Raw genomic sequence first — 19,883 nt, forward strand, 5'->3', positions numbered from 1 at the left:
GTGGAGCCTCTCCTTGAATGTAGGCTGGACTTAGTGATATATTTCTAAGAGACAGAATAAAGTAGTAACTCCAGTGTGACTCCAGACATTAGTCATAAAAGGCTTTAAAGGCTTCCTCTTTGCCCCTTCTCTTAGCTGACTCACCTTGGGAGAAGCCAGTTGCCATATTGTGAGGACACACAGGCAGAGGAAAGAACAGAGGTATTCTGCCAACAGCACAGTGAGTGAGCCATCTCAAAAGAAGATGATCCTCTATCAGTCAAGCCCTCAGATGACCACGGCCTGGGACAATAGCTTTACTGCAACCTCAATGAGACCCTAAGCCAGAACTACCAGGCTAAACTGCTCCTGATTTTCTACCCTAAAGGAAATGTAAGAAAATAAATGTTTTTTGTCTTAAACTACTAGGTTTTGGATTGATTTGTTACACCATAACCAATAACTAAAACATTGACCTAATTAAATTTTAAGCCAGTATGGTATACTAGAAAGAAGTGGCATAGGGTTAGTGAGAGATCTGGGGTCTGCTGCTGTTTGTACCTAACAGCCAATGTGGTTGTAGACCAAATACCTTTTCTGGGCCTCAAATTCCTCAAATGACTAGATCAGATTGAATTCCTGATTCTAAAATTGTGTCCTGAGCTAAGGTTTAATAGAATATGTAAAAAACAAAAACAGAAACAAAAAGCAGTGAAGTCCCGGTGGCTCAGCGGCTTAGCACCACCTTCGGCCCAGGTGTGATCCTAGAGACCCAGAATCGAGTCCCACGTCAGGCTCCCTGCATGGCGCCTACTTCTCCCTCTGCTTGTGTCTCTGCCTCTCTCTCTCTCTCTCTCTCTCTCTGTCTCTCATGAATAAATAAAGTCTTAAAAAAACAAAAAACAACACAAAACCACAACTATGATCAATGATCAAATGTGGAAGACTTCTGAGTTTTTTTTTTTATTAATTTATTTATTTATGATAGACAGAGAGAGAGAGAGAGAGAGAGAGAGAGAGAGAGATGCGCAGAGACACAAGAGGAGGGAGAAGCAGGCTCCATGCCGGGAGCCCAATGTGGGACTCGATCCTGGGATTCCAGGATCGTGCCCTGGGCCAAAGGCAGGCACCAAACCGCTGAGCCACCCAGGGATCCCCAGGATTTCTGAGTTAAACAAAGTTAAACAAGTTTCTTGAATTGAGGACTTTACATATACTTTGATATGCTTATATCACTACTAGTGGTATACACTAGGAAGATTTTCCAAAATTATTTTATAATGAAAATATCCTTTGCTAAAGCTCAAGCTTCTTTGGGTTCCAAAGAATACTCTGTGAAACACTGAATTTGCTGAGTCCTCAGGGTCCCTCTTCACTGGGTCACAAATAATGCCATTAGCTAAGAACAAGGGCTCTAGGGATCCCTGGGTGGCGCAGCGGTTTAGCGCCTGCCTTTGGCCCAGGGCGCGATCCTGGAGACCCGGGATCGAATCCCATGTTGGGCTCCCGGTGCATTGAGCCTGCTTCTCCCTCTGCCTATGTCTCTGCCTCTCTGTCTCTCTCTGTGACTATCATAAATAAATAAAAATAAAAAAAAAAAGGGCTCTAAAATAAGAATGGATTAGGTATAGAGCCCAGCTCATCCCATTAATTGCTTTGTATACCTGAAAAGACTAATACTCCTAAGTCTTAGTCTCCTCAATTATAACATGAGAATACTCTTGAGTATCTACCTTCTATGGATAATGTGCAGAAGTAAATGAAATAATCCCTGTAAAGCATTTGACACAATGCATGGCACTTAGTAACACTCAAAAAAATGCTAACAATAATTGCTCATTATTTTTTAAGTAAGCTCTATTACACCCAATGTGGGTGGGGCTTGCAATCACAATTCCAAGATCAAGAGTCATATGCTCTACCTACTGAGCCACCCAGGAGCCCCACTGAGTATTACTGTAAATGAGGATATTCTATAATGATTAAGTTTTATTTATTTTTTTTTTTTAAATTTTTCTTTATTTATGATAGTCACACACACACACAGAGAGAGAGAGAGAGAGGCAGAGACACAGGCAGAGGGAGAAGCAGGCTCCATGCACCGGGAGCCCGACGTGGGATTCGATCCCGGGTCTCCAGGATCGCGCCCTGGGCCAAAGGCAGGCGCTAAACCGCTGCGCCACCCAGGGATCCCTGATTAAGTTTTAAAAAATAAAAATATTATGGCTCAGTGGTTAAGCATCTGCCTTCGGTTCAGGGCATGATCTCAGAGTATTGGGCTCCATATGGGGAGCCTGTTTCTCTTTCTGCATATGTCCCTGCCTCTCTCTGTGTGTCTCTCATGAATACATAAATAAAATTTAAAAAATATATATTAGTACTAATGTTATTAAAGACACGGGGGAAGAAAAGACATGGGGAGCCAGGTACTCTTCATACTACTAGAGGGGATGCAGAATGGTATTCACTTTGCTGGAGGACAATCTAACAATGTTTGAGAACCAAATCAGATACACCTTTTAGACTAGCAATTCCATTCACACACTTAACCTCAAAACTTAATCTGAATGAATGTGCAAAATTAAATGTAGGATAAGCACTGAAGTATAGTTTATGATAATAAAGTATATTTATATTCTAAATATGAATATGTAGAAATGACCCACATATTGAAAATTAGGGGTCAGATTCATTAAACCGTGGGACATTCATATAACAAAATATTATATAACCATCAAAGAATAATGTAAGAATTAGGAGTACCTAGATGGCTCAGTCAGTTCAGATCATGAACGATCTCAGGGTCATGAGATTAAGCCCTGCATTGGACTCTGTGCTCAACAGGGGGTATGCTGGAGATTCTCTCCTGCCTCTCCTGCCATTCCTATTTGCTTGCTCTCTCAAATACATACATCTTTAAAAAAATGTATTAAAAAAAAAGAAAGCAAGAATGAATTTACTAAAATGAGTAGATTTCAACTTAAGACTGTTGTAAAGGTTATAAGGCAAGTATGGCTTCATTTTATGAAAATACATAAATAGGGTAGAGCATACATGAATATACAGAGAGACAGAAAAGGGAGAGAGTGAGAGAGAGAAAGAAAAGGTTGGGAAGGGCACACACCAGAAAGGCTTGCAAGACCTGGCTTTCTCAACAAGCAAATGTTAAGACCTCCAGAACGAAAGCAACAAATGCTTCAACTGGGAAGAATGAGGCTTAGAAAAACGACACTTACATCAACTGCAGCATCCTCATCATCTGAGTCTTGCAGACCAAGAGCCGCTTTTTGCAACTTCTTCCTCTCGTTAGCCAAAGCTTGTTCTGTTTCATCAAACTTGAATCCCTTACCAGAGAACCCACTACTCTTTTTAATTATTTTCCCTTCCTTTCAAGGAAAAACAAAAAAGTTAATTTCATACTACCAAACCTCAGTGTTCAGGAATTTAGGAGTCATTAAATATTTTTCAAGGTAGTGCACACCAATATAACAAAAAACACTTCATCTAGTGTGTGAACAACAAAAAAAGAACTCTATGTAGATTATACAAACACTGAGTTGAAGAAAAAGAGAATATTTTGTTTTCACTCCTTTTCCCACCTCTCTAAAGAGATAAAATAATTCTATCAAAGTTTACAAGTATTAAATATTTGAAGTTTAGAACACAATAATGAGCTGTATAAAAATGGGAGTTAAAAAAACTTACAGCTTTCTGTTGATCTTTGAAATCACTCCAAAGTTTCTCCAGATCCGGAGGCACTGCAGTTCCTGATAATTCAAGCGCTTTAATTATGTCACCGGCATAGCGAGCTTGATCTTCTGTGATAAAAGTATATGCATAACCCTAATGAAGGATGAAAAGTAGATTAGACACTAACAACATGACCCTAACATAGATCACAAGATAGAATCTGACCCACCTAATAAATCCTCTTAAGACTCACTTCATTATTAAATAATTTTAAACAGAAGAGTCCTACTAAATTCTTTAACCCCTCAAAGTGAAATGTCCAAGTTTAATATCTAAATATATGTGAAACCAGAAAATTTCTAATTTCTTTATGTCTAAGTAGAAATATATGATTTTACATAAATGCAAAACTGCATTGTCATAGAAATAAATTTTAATATAATACATTATTTTTCCCCTTTGTTTGCACTCCTTTCCTACACTACCTACAACACCACTCTACCCCAACTAACTTCTACTTATTTTCTGGGATGTATCTTTCCACATAATTTTTCCTCCACATAGTTTTTAAGACCAATAAAAGATATAAAAACATTTGTGTGTGTGTATATATGTATGTATACATACACTCACATACACATACATATACACATATACATACATACACACATACAAAAATTTTTTATATACAGAAATGAAGTCAGTTACATCATCTCCCTGGGGTTCTCCAAAGTTAAAGGTTTCACATGTCTCCAGGAGCTTTTTGGTTCAGGCAAGATAAAAGCTAGAGTTGGGAGTAGGGGAATAGCACACCATAATCAGACAGTCATCTCTACAATATACTCTGCCTCTACCAGAGAAGTGCTATAAATTTTAAAACATGGCTTAATAGAGTATTTTCAGGAATATCTAATTATCACATTTGACCCATGGCCTGCTTCTGTACTGTCCATGAGCTAAGACTGGTATCGCTTCTTTTTTGAGGTTTGCACACCACCCACACACACCCCCACATACCCACCCATACCCATATGACAAAGACTGTATGTGGACCAAAAAGGCTGTAATTTTTACTGCATGCCCCTTTATACACTTCCTTAAATCTACAAAATAACTCAGGTTAAAAGAATAAAAGCCATCACTACTTATTAGCTATGCAAGCTTGGGCAACTAATTTAATTTCCATGTGCCTTAGCTTTTCTCATCTATTAAATGGGGTAATATCATTTACCTCAAATGGAAATTATGAGGATAAAGTGAGACAATATATGTATATCACAGGGAACAGCATCTAGCATTCAATAAACCATAAGTATATCCTATTATTATTAATATTATTGCTTCAGTATGAATATTCAGGGTTGGAATATCAAATATATCATCATCAGTGATTCCAACAACAGAATATTCTGCTACCTTCAAAAAGAATGAGTTAGACTATATATACTTACCAGACCATAAGTGAGTTAAAACAGCAAGTAATATATATAGTGTACAGAGTGGGACAGGGAAGTAATGAAATAAAGGGTGACAGTTTCGGGGTGGAGTATATTTTATGATCCCACATTTTAAAAATAGTAATGAAAGATCCCAAACTATATACATGTAGGTGTGTAGGAAGAAATGTTTAGGTAGTGTAAAATAAAAAATCCTAAAAGAAGACATAACACTATCTGCCAAAACAGAATGGCTAGTTATCTGATAATTTTAATAATACTATACATAGAAATGATGAACATCAATTAGTCCCCATACTCTGATGACTGAGCATTTTCAAAATGTTTGGGTAACTCCTATTATCTACTCCTTAATAATCTTAAAAAAAAACACCTATATTTTAATGTAATATATTTTAATATATTTATATTTGTATATATTTAATATATATAAATATATTTTAATGTAATGAAATCAACTTTAAAAAATTCTTTTTACTTTATTGCCTGCTCTTCCAGTCCGTCCTGCTCTGTGCACATAATCCTCATAATGGTTGGGGCAGCTGTAATTTACTACAAGAATCAGATGTTTCACATCTAGACCTCGGGCAGCAACAGAAGTAGCTACGAGAAGTTTGCACGTCCCATTCTTAAAGTCATTTATGATGCTATCTCTGTCATATTGATCAATGCCTGCAAGAAAATTTTAAAAAAGTTATAAAACCACACAATGAAATTAAATTTTTCATTTTCTCTGACACAGAAATAAGTATAAATGTACATTAGAGAATAAATCCAACTTATACTGCCCACAAGTCCACCAACTCAATAGATAAAATAAAATATTAAGGGAATTTAATGGCAAGATCAAAGGCTACTGCTTTTAACTCATTTAATTTATGAATCTTCTAAATCTGCCCTTGTTTTGCCCCCTTTCTTGTGTATACAGGTTGTAACTGCAGAAGCCCCATCTCTGATTCATTAACCTATACCTGTTTAAGAGGTAAAAGAAGAAAAGGCAGGTATACTTAGCCTACACTAACAGGATTCACATCCTTCTCCTCCTATGGGTTATTAGAGCCTTGCTAACTATTTCTGTCCAAGGACCAGAAACAGCATCACATGGTATGTTGTTAAAATGTAGAACTCGATCCTAACCAAACTACTGAATCCGGTTCTGCACTTTAAGATACTTAGGTGATTATATTCCTTTTAAATACAGTTTGAAATCCACTGGTTAAAAAACACCCAATTGGATCTCTTTTAAATATGGTACCCATAGAGCTTCCAGATGAGTGATAAAGGAGGGCATAAAATGCTAAAATGTGGGGATCCCTGGGTGGCGCAGCGGTTTGGCGCCTGCCTTTGGCCCAGGGCGCAATCTTGGAGACCCGGGATCGAATCCCATGTCGGGCTCCCGATGCATGGAGCCTGCTTCTCCCTCTGCCTGTGTCTCTGCCTCTCTGTCTCTGTGACTATCATAAATTAAAATAAAATAAAAAAAAATTAAAATGCTAAAATGTTCTATGACAAGATATTCAGATCACAAATTGATTTTATGATGGCAAATTTCTAGTAATTACAAAATGGAATGGGGAGGGGCGCCTGGGGGACTCTGGTTGAGCTACTGCCATTGGCTCACATCATGATCCCAGGGTCCTGGGATTAAGTCCCACATCAGGTTCCCTACAGGGAACCTGCTTCTCTCCCTCTGCCTGTATCTCTGCCTCTTGCTCTATGTCTCTCATGAATAAATAAGTAATATCTTAAAAAAAAAAAAAAAAACAGAATGGGGTAAATTCTCAAACCTTGAAATTCATTTCTGCAGCAGGAGATACTCTAAGGGTTCACATAAGATCTGAGTTTAAAATACAGAGAATACCTTAGCATCTAAATATGCATCAATGTTAATTAATATTATTACCTAAAATTTAAATGTACTCTTCAGAGACCGAATTAAAGAAAGTATTTGGATCTAATATCAAAACAAGTGGAATCCAACACTGAACCCAAAAGTCTTGTAAGAAAAATGGAATCAGTATTAATATAAATTAAATTTATAAAGTACAAAAACTTTTACTTTAGACTAATGTATCTTGACTACTTAAGTCAACTGCACATGCTTTATTATGTGAAATGAATATGATATGCTAAGTATATGGGATACTTGCCTAGCAGCAATTAACCCTCTTCCTTTTAAACATAACCTCGGGAATCCCTGGGTGGCTCAGCGGTTTGGTGCCTGCCTTTGGCCCAGGGTGTGACCCTGGAGACCCGGATCGAGTCCCACATCGGGCTCCCTGCATGGAGCCTGCTTCTCCCTCTGCCTGTGTCTCTGCCTCTCTCTCTCTCTCGTGTATTTCATGAATAAATAAATAAAATCTTTATAAACAAAATTTTTTAAAAATAAACATAACCTCAAGTTTGTTCAAAAATTCACCCAACACATGGTCAATGTATATCAAACCAGAGAAGAGCGTCTCCATTTTAGGAGGTGAATGAACCCCTCCCAAACTTCCTGTGCTAAGGATGCCTTTCAAGTCTTAAAATTAATAAGGATTAAACCCGAGAGCTCTACATAAGTATCTCTATCAATATTTAATTTATTAGAAACTAGAACTGGGGCACCTGGGTAGCTCAGTCAGTTAAGCATCTGGCTTTGGCTCAGTTCATGATCTCAGGGTCCTGGGATCAAGCCCTGTGTCAGGATCCACTCTCAGTGGGGAAGTTTGTTTTTCCCTGTCCCTGTCCCCCTGCTTGTGCTCTCTGTCAAATGAATGAATGAATAAATAAATAAATCCTTTAAAAAAGAAACTAGAATGAAAATAATTTAAGGTATTTTTTAACCTATTTAAAAATAAAAATAAAGCACATATTATAAATTTTAAAAATTTCGTGAAAAATAACCCTTCCAAAATAGTAATTTATTAAGATGTTTCACATTTTTGTAAATCTCTTTAATGTCTGGCTTAGTAGAGGATAGCTGGCATGTCCTATCTCTGCATCCAGTCTGGTGTAAATATAATATGCCATGAAGCTTTTAAAACACTATACATTCCTAACAGAACTAAAGTAGAAAAGGCAAACCACATAGTGAGGTTATTACACAAATACTTGTGATCTCATGAACTCCTGAAGCTCTCAGAGACTTTCAGGGGTCCCAGTACAACACTTTGAGTACCTTAGTCATTCTGCTTGGTTATAAATGATTTAGGCATAAGCATGTGATGTAATTCTGACCAAAGAGAAGAGAAGTACAGACAAGGGATTATTTGCGGGGGGGATGTCCTTACTTATAAAAACAGCACAACACATTTTTGGGGTGCCTGGGTGGCTCAATCGGTTAAGCATTCACCTTCGGCTCAAGTCATGATCTCAGGGTCCTGGGATCAAGCCCTGGGTTGGGCTTCTCACTCAGCGGGGGAGCCCACTTCTCCCTCTGCTCCTCCCCCCATTCATGCCTGTTCTCTCTCTCAAATCAATGAATAAAATCTTAAAAAAAGAAAAAAAAAGAAAAAACATACATTTCCCTCAATGTAGGAAAAGCTATTTATTGGACCAACCCGCCTACAGATAAAAACTATAAATTCTAGCGAAAGTATTAAAACAAAAACAAAAACAAACAATAACTGAAGGTACAAGAGAGTGACTAAAAATAAGCAGAAATTGGAATTTTTGATAATATAGAATAATAATGGCACTCGCTGAGTTTAAAGGATTTGATTTATTTATTTTAAAGATTTTGCTTGAGGAAAGGCCCTAGAAAGCCAAGGAGGGAAGTCAAACTTAAATAGATGCCCAGGACATCTAATTAGAGAAACAGGAAAATACAAGAGAGAGAGTTGGATAGACTTAATAGCAGATGGCAAAAAGAAAACAGTGAACTTGAAGATTGGAGTCAAAGAAACAATCCAACCTTAATTAAGGAGGGGAGAAAAAAGGGTTGAAAAACCAACGTGAAGGGATGCATGGGTGGCTCAGCAGTTTAGCGCCTGCCTTTGGCTGAGGGCATCATCCTGGAGTCCTGAGATCGAGTCCCATATAGGGCTCCCTGCAGGGAGCCTGCTTCTCTTTCTGCCTGTGTCTCTGCCTCTCTCTCTCTGTGTTTCTCATGAATTAATGAATAAAATCTTAAAAAAAAAAAAAGAAAGAAAAACCAAAAGTGAATAAAGGATCAAAGATGTGACAGTATTAAAGGGCTGAACATACACATAATGGAGTCTCAAAAGGAAAGAAAAATAGCACAGGAAAAAAAAAAACCTTAAGAAATTATAGTCAAGATTTTCCCAAATATGTCCTAAAAACATAAATTTTACAGAATCTACAAGCTCAGTGAACCATGAGTAGAATAAAAACAAAGAAAACCATACCTAGATAAACACTTTTTTTAAAAAAAGATTTATTTTTTTATTTATTTATGATAGACACAGAGAGAGAGAGAGAGAGAGAGAGAGAGAGAGAGAGAGAGGCAGAGACACAGGCAGAGGGAGAAGCAGGCTCCATGCCGGGAGCCTGACGCAGGACTCGATCCCGGGACTCCAGGATCGTACCCTGGGCCAAAGGCAGGCGCGAAACCGCCGAGCCACCCAGGGATCCCCCCTAGATAAACACTTACCATACTTACCCAGCAATCCCATTCCTGGTTATCTACCCTACAGCGATGAAAACTATGTCCACACAAAAACCTGTAGTTGCACATTCAGTAACAGCTCTATTCCTATTAGCAAAAACGAGGAATAACACAGGGTGTGCCTAGGTGGCTGTTAGCTGAGTGCCCAATTCTTGTTTTTGGCTAAGGTCATGATGTTGGGTCCTCAACTTGACCCCGTGTCCAGCTCTGTACTTGGCAGGGAGTCTGCTCCAAGATTCTCTCTCACCCCTCCCTGTCTCTCTCCCCGCTCGTGCTCTCGCTCAAATAAATAAATAAAATCTTTAAAAATAAATAAAATTTTAAAAAAATTTTAAACTGGGAAAAACCCAAATGAGCCTTCAGCAAACGAAGGGACACAAACACTGGTATATCCACAACAAACAGTGCTGGGCAATAAAAATAAATAAATAGTCCAGTAACTTCAGTGGACATCAAAGTCATCACATTGAGTAAAAAAAAAAAAAAACAAGTGCATAATGTATGACCTACATTTACAAATATTCTTATGAGAACATACCAGTGGTTGTCAGGCACTGTTCCACTACAAACTAACTGGAAAAAAAAAAAGTCTAAGCTAAAACATAAATCTTACATGCACAATAAACAGAAGTATTTGCTTTGAGCCACAAGATCTACATAGACATACCTGTGTTAATAAAAACATTTAAATTTAAAAGTACAAAACAAAACAAAAAAAAAACCCACTAAACATAGGGCAGAGGAGAAATCATCCAGGGAAAGAAAGCCGAGCCCAATGTTCCAAATGAGTATGACAAAGTTCTAGACTAAAAGCTTTGCAGCTAATGGCAACCCAAACATTTCCAGGATGATGACATTAACAGGGCTAAAATAAAAAACATCAATGTATGTCAGTACTGCCTATTTATCCTAATGACTAAATGTAAATGTGGACATTCTAGAAAAGGCAAAAATGTAGAGAAAGTAAAAAGATTAGTGGCAGCCAAGGGATAGGGAGAGAGAGGGATAAACAGGCAGAGCACAGAGGACTTTTATGGTAGTATTTTCTATGTGAGTAATAATACATTATGATACTATACTCCTAGATATAGGTCATTATAAATTTGTCCAAGTCCACAAAATTCATAACACCAAGAATGAATCCTAATGGGGCCCATGGCTAGCTCAGTCAGTAGACTATCCAACTCTTGATCTTGGGGTTATCCACCTGAGTTTGAGCCCCCCATCAGGTGTAGAGATTACTCAAAAATAAAATCTTTTTTTTTCTAAAGATTTTATTTATTTATTTATTAGAGACAGAGGCAGAGACATAGGCAGAGGGAGAAGCAGGCTCTCTAAAGGGGAGCCCAATGTAGGACTTAATCCCAGGATTCCGGGATCACTCTCTGAGCCAAAGGCAGACAGACGCTCAACCACTGAGCCACCCAAGGCGTCTCTCAAAAATAAAATCTTACAAAAAAAAAAAAAAAAAGTGAATCCTAATGTAAACTATGGACTTTGGGTGACAATTATGTCTGAACGATTTTAAGAAATGTACCTCTGTGGTGTGGGATAGCAACAGAAGAGAAGTTTTGCATGTGTAGGGCAAGGGATATATAGGAACTCTAACTTCTGCTCAATTTTGCTGTGAACCTAAAACTGCTCTAAAAAAAGTTTATTAAAAAAAGAAATGTAGGGGCACCTGGGGCAACTGCCTTTGGCTCAGGTTGTGATCCCAGGGTACTGGGATTGAGTCCCACATTGAGCTGCCTGTGGGGAGCCTGCTTCTCCCTCTACCTATGCCTCTGCCTCTCTCTGTGTCTCTCATGAATAAATAAATAAAAATCTTAAAAAAAAAAAAAAAGAAATGTAAACAGGTGCCTGGCTAGCTCCTTCAGTAGAACAGTCAACTTTTTTAAAAAAGATTTTATTTATTTCACAGAGAGAGAGAGAGAGAAAGCACAAGAAGGGGAGCAGGGGAAGGAGAAGCAGGCTCCCCACTGAGTCAACTCTTGATCTCTGGGTCATGAGTTCAAGCCCCACATTGGGAATAAAGTTTATTAAAAAATAAAAAATGAATAAAATAAATGTAAAAAGATCAAAACTAAAATGAAATGATATTGGTGTAAGACAAATATACATGGGATCCCTAGGTGGCTCAGCGGTTTAGCACCTGCCTTCGGCCCAGGGCATGATCCTGGAGTCACGGGACTGAGTCCTGCATCAGGCTCCCTGTGTGGAGCCTGCTTCACCCTCTGCCTGTGTCTCTGCCTCTCTCTCTCTCTCTGGGTCTCTCATGAATAAATAAAATCTTAAAAAAAAAAAAAAGACAAACATACAGACCAACATAATTAAATAGAGAGCTTAGAAATAAACCCTCAGATAAATGGTCAGATGATTTTGATGAAGGTGCCAAGATTCTACAATGGGTAAAAAGACAGTCTTTTTACCAAAAGGGGCTGGCATACTGAATACAAACATTAAAAAGAATGCAGCTGGACCTATATACATCATAAAAGTTACCTCAAAATGAATTAACTAAAAACAGCTATAATGTTAGAACTCACAGAAGAAAACAATAGGGAAAACTTTCATAACCTTGGCATTGGCGATGGTTTCTTGGATATAACACCAAAAGAACATGCAACAGGGGAGCCTGGGTGGCTAAGTCAGTTAAATATCTGACTCTTGATTTTGCTCAGGCCATGATCTCAGGGTCATGAGACTGAGCCTTGCAATGGGCTCATCATTCAGCATGCAGTTTGCCTGAGATTCCCTCACCTTTTGCCTATCCCCTGCTATCTCTTTTTCTCTCTCAAATAAAATCTTAAAAATAAAAAAAAGAGAGGCAAAAAAGAAAATATACATAATATATATATTAAAGATTTTATTTTTTTACTCACGAGAAACACAGAGAAGAGAGAAGACATAGGCAGAGGGAGAAGCAGGCTCCATGCAGAAAGCCCGATGTGGAACTCAATCCCAGGACTCCAGGATCACGCTCTAAGCCAAAGGCAGATGCTTAACTGATGAGCCACCCAGGCATCCCCAAGAAAAAATATATAAATTGAACTTCAAAATTTAAACTTTTGTGCATCAAAGGATACTATCCAAAGGGTGAAAGGACAACCCACTGAATATAAGAAAATACAAGCAAATTGTACATCTGATAAGGGACTGCTATCCAGAATAAAGAAATCCTACAACTCAGCAATGAGAAAAAAAAAAAAAAGTTGATTTTAAATGGGCAAAAGCCTAGGACAGACATTACTCCAAAGAATATATACAAAAGCCAAATAAGCACATAAAAAGATGTTCAATCTCAGTCATTAGGGAAATGCAAATCAAAACCACAATGACAGACTACTTCACATCTACTAGCAAAATAAGAGAAAACAATGAGTGCTAGCCAGGTAGTGAATAAACTGGAATCTTACTGCACTGCTAGTGAAAATCCAAAATGGTACAACTACTGTAAAGAACAGTAAGTATGGTGGTTCCTTAAAAAGTTAAAATTAGAGGATCCCTGGGTGGCTCAGTGGTTTAGTGCCTGCCTTTGGCCCAGGCCAGGGCGTGACCCTGGAGTCCCGGGATCGAGTTCCATGTTGGGCTCCCTACATGGAGCCTGCTTCTCCCTCTGCCTGTGTCTCTGCCTCTCTCTCTCTCTCTCTCTTTCTGTCTCTCATGAATAAATAGATAAAATCTTTAAAAAAAAAAAAAAAGTTAAAAATAGACTTACCATATGACCCAGCAATACTTGCAGGTATATACCCAAAGAAATTCAACATACACCCAGTGTTCAAAATAGCATTATTCACAGCAGCGAATAGGCAGGAACAACCCAAGAGTCCATCAAGAGATGACTGAATAAAAGAAATGTGGTATATGCATGCAATGGAGTATTTTTTAATGTTAAAAAAAAAAAAAGGAGTATCTTCTTTCACCATACTTAAAAATAAACTCAAAATGGATTAAAGACCTACATGTGAGACTTGAAACCAGAAAAATCCTAGAAGATAGCACAAGTATCCATCAATACATGAACGGATAAAGATGTGGTGTGATTGGAATGGAATATTATTCAGCCACAAAAAAAGAATATCTTGCCGTTTGCAACAACATGGATGAACCCAGAAAGTAAAATGCTAAATGAAATAACTCAGAAAAAGAAATACCATATGATTTTACTCCCGTGGAATTTGAGAAACAAATCAAATGGACAAAGGAAAAAAAAAGGAGATAAACAAACCAAGAAATAGGCTCTTAACTACAAAGAACAAACGGAGGGTTACCAGAGGAAAGGTGGGTAGAGGGATGGGTGAAATAGGTAATGGGGATTAAGAGTACACTTAGGACCAGCACTGAGTGATGTACAGAATTGCTATGTCACTATATTGTACAACTGAAAGTAATATAGCAATGTATGTTAACTATGCTAGAATTAAAATACTTATTTAAAAAAATTGAAAATTCTGATATATGATAAAACACTGATAAGCCTCAAAGACAATTATGCTAAGTGAAAAAAACAGGCATATAAAGACAAATACTGTATGATTCCATTTGTGTGAAGTACCTACAACAGGGAAATTCATGAATGGAAAAAGTAGAATAGAGGTTCCCTGCCTAGGTTAGGGGGTGGGGTTGGAGATGAAGTTATCACTTAATAGGTAGAGTATGTGTTTGGGATGATAAAAACTTCCGGAAGTAGAGAATGGTAGTATTACACAGCATGGTGAATATACTTAATGCCACCAAATTATACACTTGAAAACAGCTAAAATGGTAAATTTTATGTAATGTATATTTTATCCCAATAACAAAAAAAAAAGGAAAATATGAGGCACTTTCAAACATTAAAAGCTAACCAAATACATATGCTCAAAGCCCTTTTAATTACATCCACAATGACACATGGTAAGGTAGACTTTATTTCCCAAAGATGACAGCAAAAGCATGGCCTATTCTACATTCTCTTCTATAAAGGGTCTGACCCTCCCATCAAGAACTGGAGTCTATCCCTCCATTCCCTTGAATCTGGGCCACTCTTGGCACTATTCTGACCTACAGAGTATGGAGAAAATGAAAGTTCTGCCAATTCCCAGTATCATCCTTAACTGGTCTGTCAGCTTTTCATTCTTACCTTCTAGCCAAGCAGTCCACAGAGAGGTATGCAAAGGAAAAAGCCATGACCCCTGGCCGACAGCCTGACAGAGCTCAGTCAAAAGCCAGTACCAACTTGCCAGCCATATAAGTTAAGACAAGTTAGAAATAGATCCCCAGTCTCAATTAAGCCATCCCAGTAGATAAGAGCATGAAACAGCAACTAGACAGTACGTGCTGAGTTCCATCCAAAGTACAGATTTATAAATAAATGACAGTTGCCACTAAATTTTGGGGTGGTTCATTACAAATTCACAGACCGCCAGAACACTTAATGAGGGTGATTCAAATCGTCTCTATTTCATATGTTTAGTGTTCTATTATAAGTCCCACATACATGTAACAATGGGGATGTTACACCAAAATGAAACGTTACTTTCAATTAAAGATCTAATGCCAATCATGAAAACATCTAAGTAGCATGACACAATGGAAACAATTTAACATAAAACAGAAAATTTTAAGTTCATTTTCTCCCCAGATTAATGGCTGTATGATTTAATCAAACCAAGGTACCTTTGTCTTATTTTCTTTATCTCTAAGATGGAACAATAATGCTTACCCTTCCCAAAGAGTTGTTGTGAATAAAAACTAAGAAAGATAATACAAAATCTGGTTCTCCATTACAGCACACAGTAAATATTATCATTCAGAACACAATAGTGCTTGACCAAATTAAGTACTCAACAAGTATTTCACTAAACGTTACCTCCATGAAGAGACATGCAAGGATAAGATGCTCTCATTAAATCTTTCAGAAGACCATCAGCATGTTCTTGCTTATCCACAAATATAATAACCGATCCTGATTCTTGATAATGGCCAAGAAGCTCAAGCAACTTCAAGAATTTCTTTTCTTCTTCAATCACAATCTGAAAATATCAAATTGCACCATGTTAAGGGAGTAAAAATTCAAATACATCTCTAAAACAAAAATATTCATTTTATTTGTGGCAAATGGCTGAGAACCCGTTGCTATATCCTTAGGGATGGGTAGGAAAATACTGATTTTAGCTGATAGACCAGTTAGACCAAAAAAAATTTCTAACTTTGAGAGAAGGGGCTTGCAAATGTGGGCAAACGATCATCTAGTTCTCTCTTGCCTCTTGACCTTATATCCTATTAACTAAAGAGTAAGATTGGTATATAACATTTCCATCCACTAGCCCCACCTCTTCTGGTGGGAGGAACTAAAAAGAGCATTTTAAACATGCAGTTCCAAGGAACAGCATATTCAAGTTTATCGGATAAAATATTAATGGCTGCAACTGTATCCTATTTAACATTAGAAATTATGTGCCTTCATCACAATGATCCCCAAAGGATTATATATTGCCTAAACAACACACAGGGAATTGAGGATTTCCTAAAGACTGTACCTACCACTTGTTGCTCTACATCTGAGCAAACCACACTCCTGCCTCCAACCTGCACTTCAATGGGTTTACTCAGGATTCTGCGAGCCAAAGCCTCCATAGCTCTGGGAAAAGTAGCTGAAAACATAACTGTCTGTCGATCAGGACGGACATTATCCACAATGCGCATGACCTGAGAACATATTTGCAAATAAATATGGTGAGTATAGTCTCCAAAAACCATACAATGTCAAAACCAAGTAAAAGGAAAATTTGAGAACATCTATTCAGTGACTTTGAAACTTGTTACCTTTCATTGTTCCACTCATCTCCCCCTCCTAAGAATGGCATCTAGAGTTACCCACAAATTTAGGGCAAAGATGGAAGAGCCACCTGTCACTACTCTCTTTCACTCATCTCACCCCTAATTCACAAATTCAATATTCTTTTTTTTTTAATTTATTTATTTATGATAGTCAGAGAGAGAGAGAGAGAGAGAGGCAGAGACACAGGCAGAGGGAGAAGCAGGCTCCATGCAGCGGGAGCCCGACACGGGATTCGATCCCAGGTCTCCAGGATCGCGCCCTGGGCCAAAGGCAGGCGCCAAACCACTGCGCCACCCAGGAATCCCATCAATATTCTTAATCTTAAAATTTTATCTGGAATACAACTATTTTCTCTTAGTATCACTGTTCCTTCACTTATTCAACGTATTTTTGTTGAGCAACTATTATGTGTCAAGCATCACTCTAAGTGCTTGGAATATTCAATAAAAAGAAATAAAAATTTGTCTTCGGGGAGTTTCTATTCTAAGGAAGAGACAGATATATATTATGTGTCAGAGGTTGATATGAGCAACAGAAACAAAGAGAACAATTAAAGCGGACACATTGCTGAGGGAGTAGGATATAGGTACCTCTATAGATCCCTGGAGAAATCCTAGGAGTCTTATTATGACTGGAATAAACAAGAAAAATAGAAATAACGAATAATCATTAATAATGATGATTTCTTTTTTCTTTTTTTAAGATTTTATTTATTCATAAGAACACAGAGAGGGAGAGAGAGAGAAGAGGCAGAGACACAGGCAGAGGGAGAAGCAGGCTCCACACAGGAAGCCTGATGTGGGATGCGATCCCGGGTCTCCAGAATCAGGCTCTGGGCTGAAGGCAGTGCTAAACCGCCAAGACACCTGGGCTGCCCCAATAATGATTTCAAGGTAGATAGTGGTGAGTGGCTGGAAAATGGGAAGGGTGAAGGTCTTGCCAGGAACATACAGAATTCTAAGACCAGATCTTCACTCCAATCAACGATGTGAAATCTATGAAACAGACAGTCCTATCGAATGCACTTGGAAATCTGGGTTCTTGGCCTAAACATCAACCATCTCTGAGCTGGCTAATTCCAACTATCTCCCGGCTTTTACTCCTACCCAAGCTATTCTCTATCCAGCAACCAAAATGATGGTTTTTGTGTCAGTACTCTCAGATAAAGACCATTGGCTGACCACGTACATTTATTTCAATTCCCCTGAGAAACGCTGTAAAAGGTAACAGTACGGGGATTGTTTTTAAAAATTGCACAAACCAGCGAAGACAGTAAGAAAATAAGATAGGAGATGATAACAACATTCTGACTAAATGGTACCCAGACCCAAGAAAACATAATTCTAAAATAAGAATTAACTAGATTTTTAAGAAGCACACTATCCTGTTTCTCTTCCACAGGAGGGTTACTCTTCACTGTTTGGTCTTTACATAACTTTGCAAATCCTCTGTAATGTTTTCCAGTAAATCTTCATAATTTTCTACAAAAGATCTTAGATATCTTTTGTCAGGTTTATTTTTTCATGCTTCTGTAAATTATTTTTAAAGTACATTTTCTAACTTGAAAAAAGAAATGTAAATGACTTTTGTTTACTGAGTTGGTACCCAGAAACTTTAGTCTTATCTGTAGATTGTTTTAAATCTTCTGCAAAAATAGTCCCAGCATCTGTAAATCACACTTGCTACTTCCTTTTTAAACATTATACTCTTTCTGTTCTAGTAAAATGTTGAATGGGTGTTAACTACTTTACTTTTTTTTTTAAGATTTTATTTATTTGACAGAGAGAGCAAGAGAGCAAGAGCTGGCGGAGTGGTAGACAGAGGGAAAGGGAGAAGCGGGCTCCCTGCTGAGCATGGAGGCTGATGCTGGACTCAGTCCCAGGACCCTGGAATCGTGACCTGAATGAAAAGCAGATGCTTAATCAACTGAGCCACCCAAGTACTCCCTTACTTTCTTTTTTTATGTTAAAAGTTCTACCGCTAAGTATAACATTTACTACAGTTTTTTGTAGATACCTTTTATTAGGGAAGGAGGTTCCTCACTAGTCTATGTTGAATTTTTAAATCATAAAATGTTATCAACGCCTTTTCCACATTTTATTTATTTATTTATTTATTTATTTATTTATTTATTTATTTATTTATTTATTTATTTATTTATTATTTATGATAGTCACAGATTGAGAGAGAGAGGTAGAGACACAGGCAGAGGGAGAAGCGGGCTCCATGCACCGGGAGCCCGACGTGGGATTCGATCCCGGGCCTCCAGGATCACGCCCTGGGCCAAAGGCAGGCGCCAAACCGCTGCGCCACCCAGGGATCCCCTTTTCCACATTTTAGATAATGTATGGCTTTTTCCTCTCTTCTGAGAGGATGGATTATATTACTTAATCTTTCTTTGTTTAAAGAAAAGATGTACTTATGTATCTTAGACATAGAGAGGGCATACAACTGAGGGAAGGGTCAGAGGGAGAGAATCTTCAAGCAGACTCTCAATGAAACACTCAATCTCAGGGCCCACGAGATCATGACCTGAGCCAAAACCAAGAGTCGGACACTTAAATGACGGAGCCACCCAGGCGTCCCTTACTTGATTTTTCTAATCTTAAACTAGCCTTACATCTAAAGAACACCAACTTCAGGGATCCCTGGGTGGCGCAGCAGTTTGGCGCCTGCCTTTGGCCCAGGGCGCGATCCTGGAGACCCGGGATCGAATCCCACGTCGGGCTCCCGGTGCACGGAGCCTGCTTCTCCCTCTGCCTGTGTCTCTGCCTCTCTCTCTCTCTCTCTCTCTGTGACTATCATTAAAAAAAAAAAAAAAAGAACACCAACTTCAGTATGGTTTATTGTTTATTTTAAGCATTACTCTATTGGGTGATATAATTTTTAGGCTTTTGTATCATTGTACATGAAACTATACCTTAACTTTTTGATTTCGATACCAATATTATACTAGCCTATAAAATCAAATAGCCACTATGGAAAAGTCTGACAGTTCCTTACAAAGTCAAACATAAATTGCCACACAACTCAGAAATCCTAGCCCTTAGGCGGAACCTGGGTGGCTCAGTCAGTTAAGCATCTGCCTTCAGCTCAGGTCATGATCCCAGGGTGCTGGGATTGAGCCTCACATCATGTTCTCTGCTCATCAGGGAGTCTGATTTTCTCTCTCTCTCTCTCTTTCTCTCTCCCCCTGTGCCTCCCTCCCCCCTCACATTCTTTCTACCTCTCAAAGTCTTTTTTTTTTTTTTTAACGATTTTACTTATTTATTCATGAGAGACACAGAGAGACAGGCAGAGACACAGGCAGAGGGAGAAGCAGGCT

General features: G+C 38.2%; 1 protein-coding gene across 1 annotated transcript in view; it reads right to left on the minus strand.

Annotated features, from left to right (window-relative positions):
* DDX46 (DEAD-box helicase 46) overlaps positions 1-19,883 on the minus strand; it is a 73,672-nt gene that overhangs the window by 15,076 nt on the left and 38,713 nt on the right. Inside the window, exons 14-18 of the mRNA XM_055302262.1 lie at positions 16,261-16,425; positions 15,587-15,749; positions 5,605-5,798; positions 3,685-3,822; positions 3,216-3,365 (exon numbers count right to left, since the gene is read on the minus strand). Coding sequence (XP_055158237.1) covers positions 3,216-3,365; positions 3,685-3,822; positions 5,605-5,798; positions 15,587-15,749; positions 16,261-16,425 — 810 coding nt within the window. The remainder of the gene's footprint in view (positions 1-3,215; positions 3,366-3,684; positions 3,823-5,604; positions 5,799-15,586; positions 15,750-16,260; positions 16,426-19,883) is intronic.

The sequence above is a fragment of the Nyctereutes procyonoides genome, unplaced genomic scaffold (assembly GCF_905146905.1).
Source record: "Nyctereutes procyonoides isolate TBG_1078 unplaced genomic scaffold, NYPRO_anot_genome, whole genome shotgun sequence".
Lineage (NCBI taxonomy): Eukaryota > Metazoa > Chordata > Mammalia > Carnivora > Canidae > Nyctereutes > Nyctereutes procyonoides.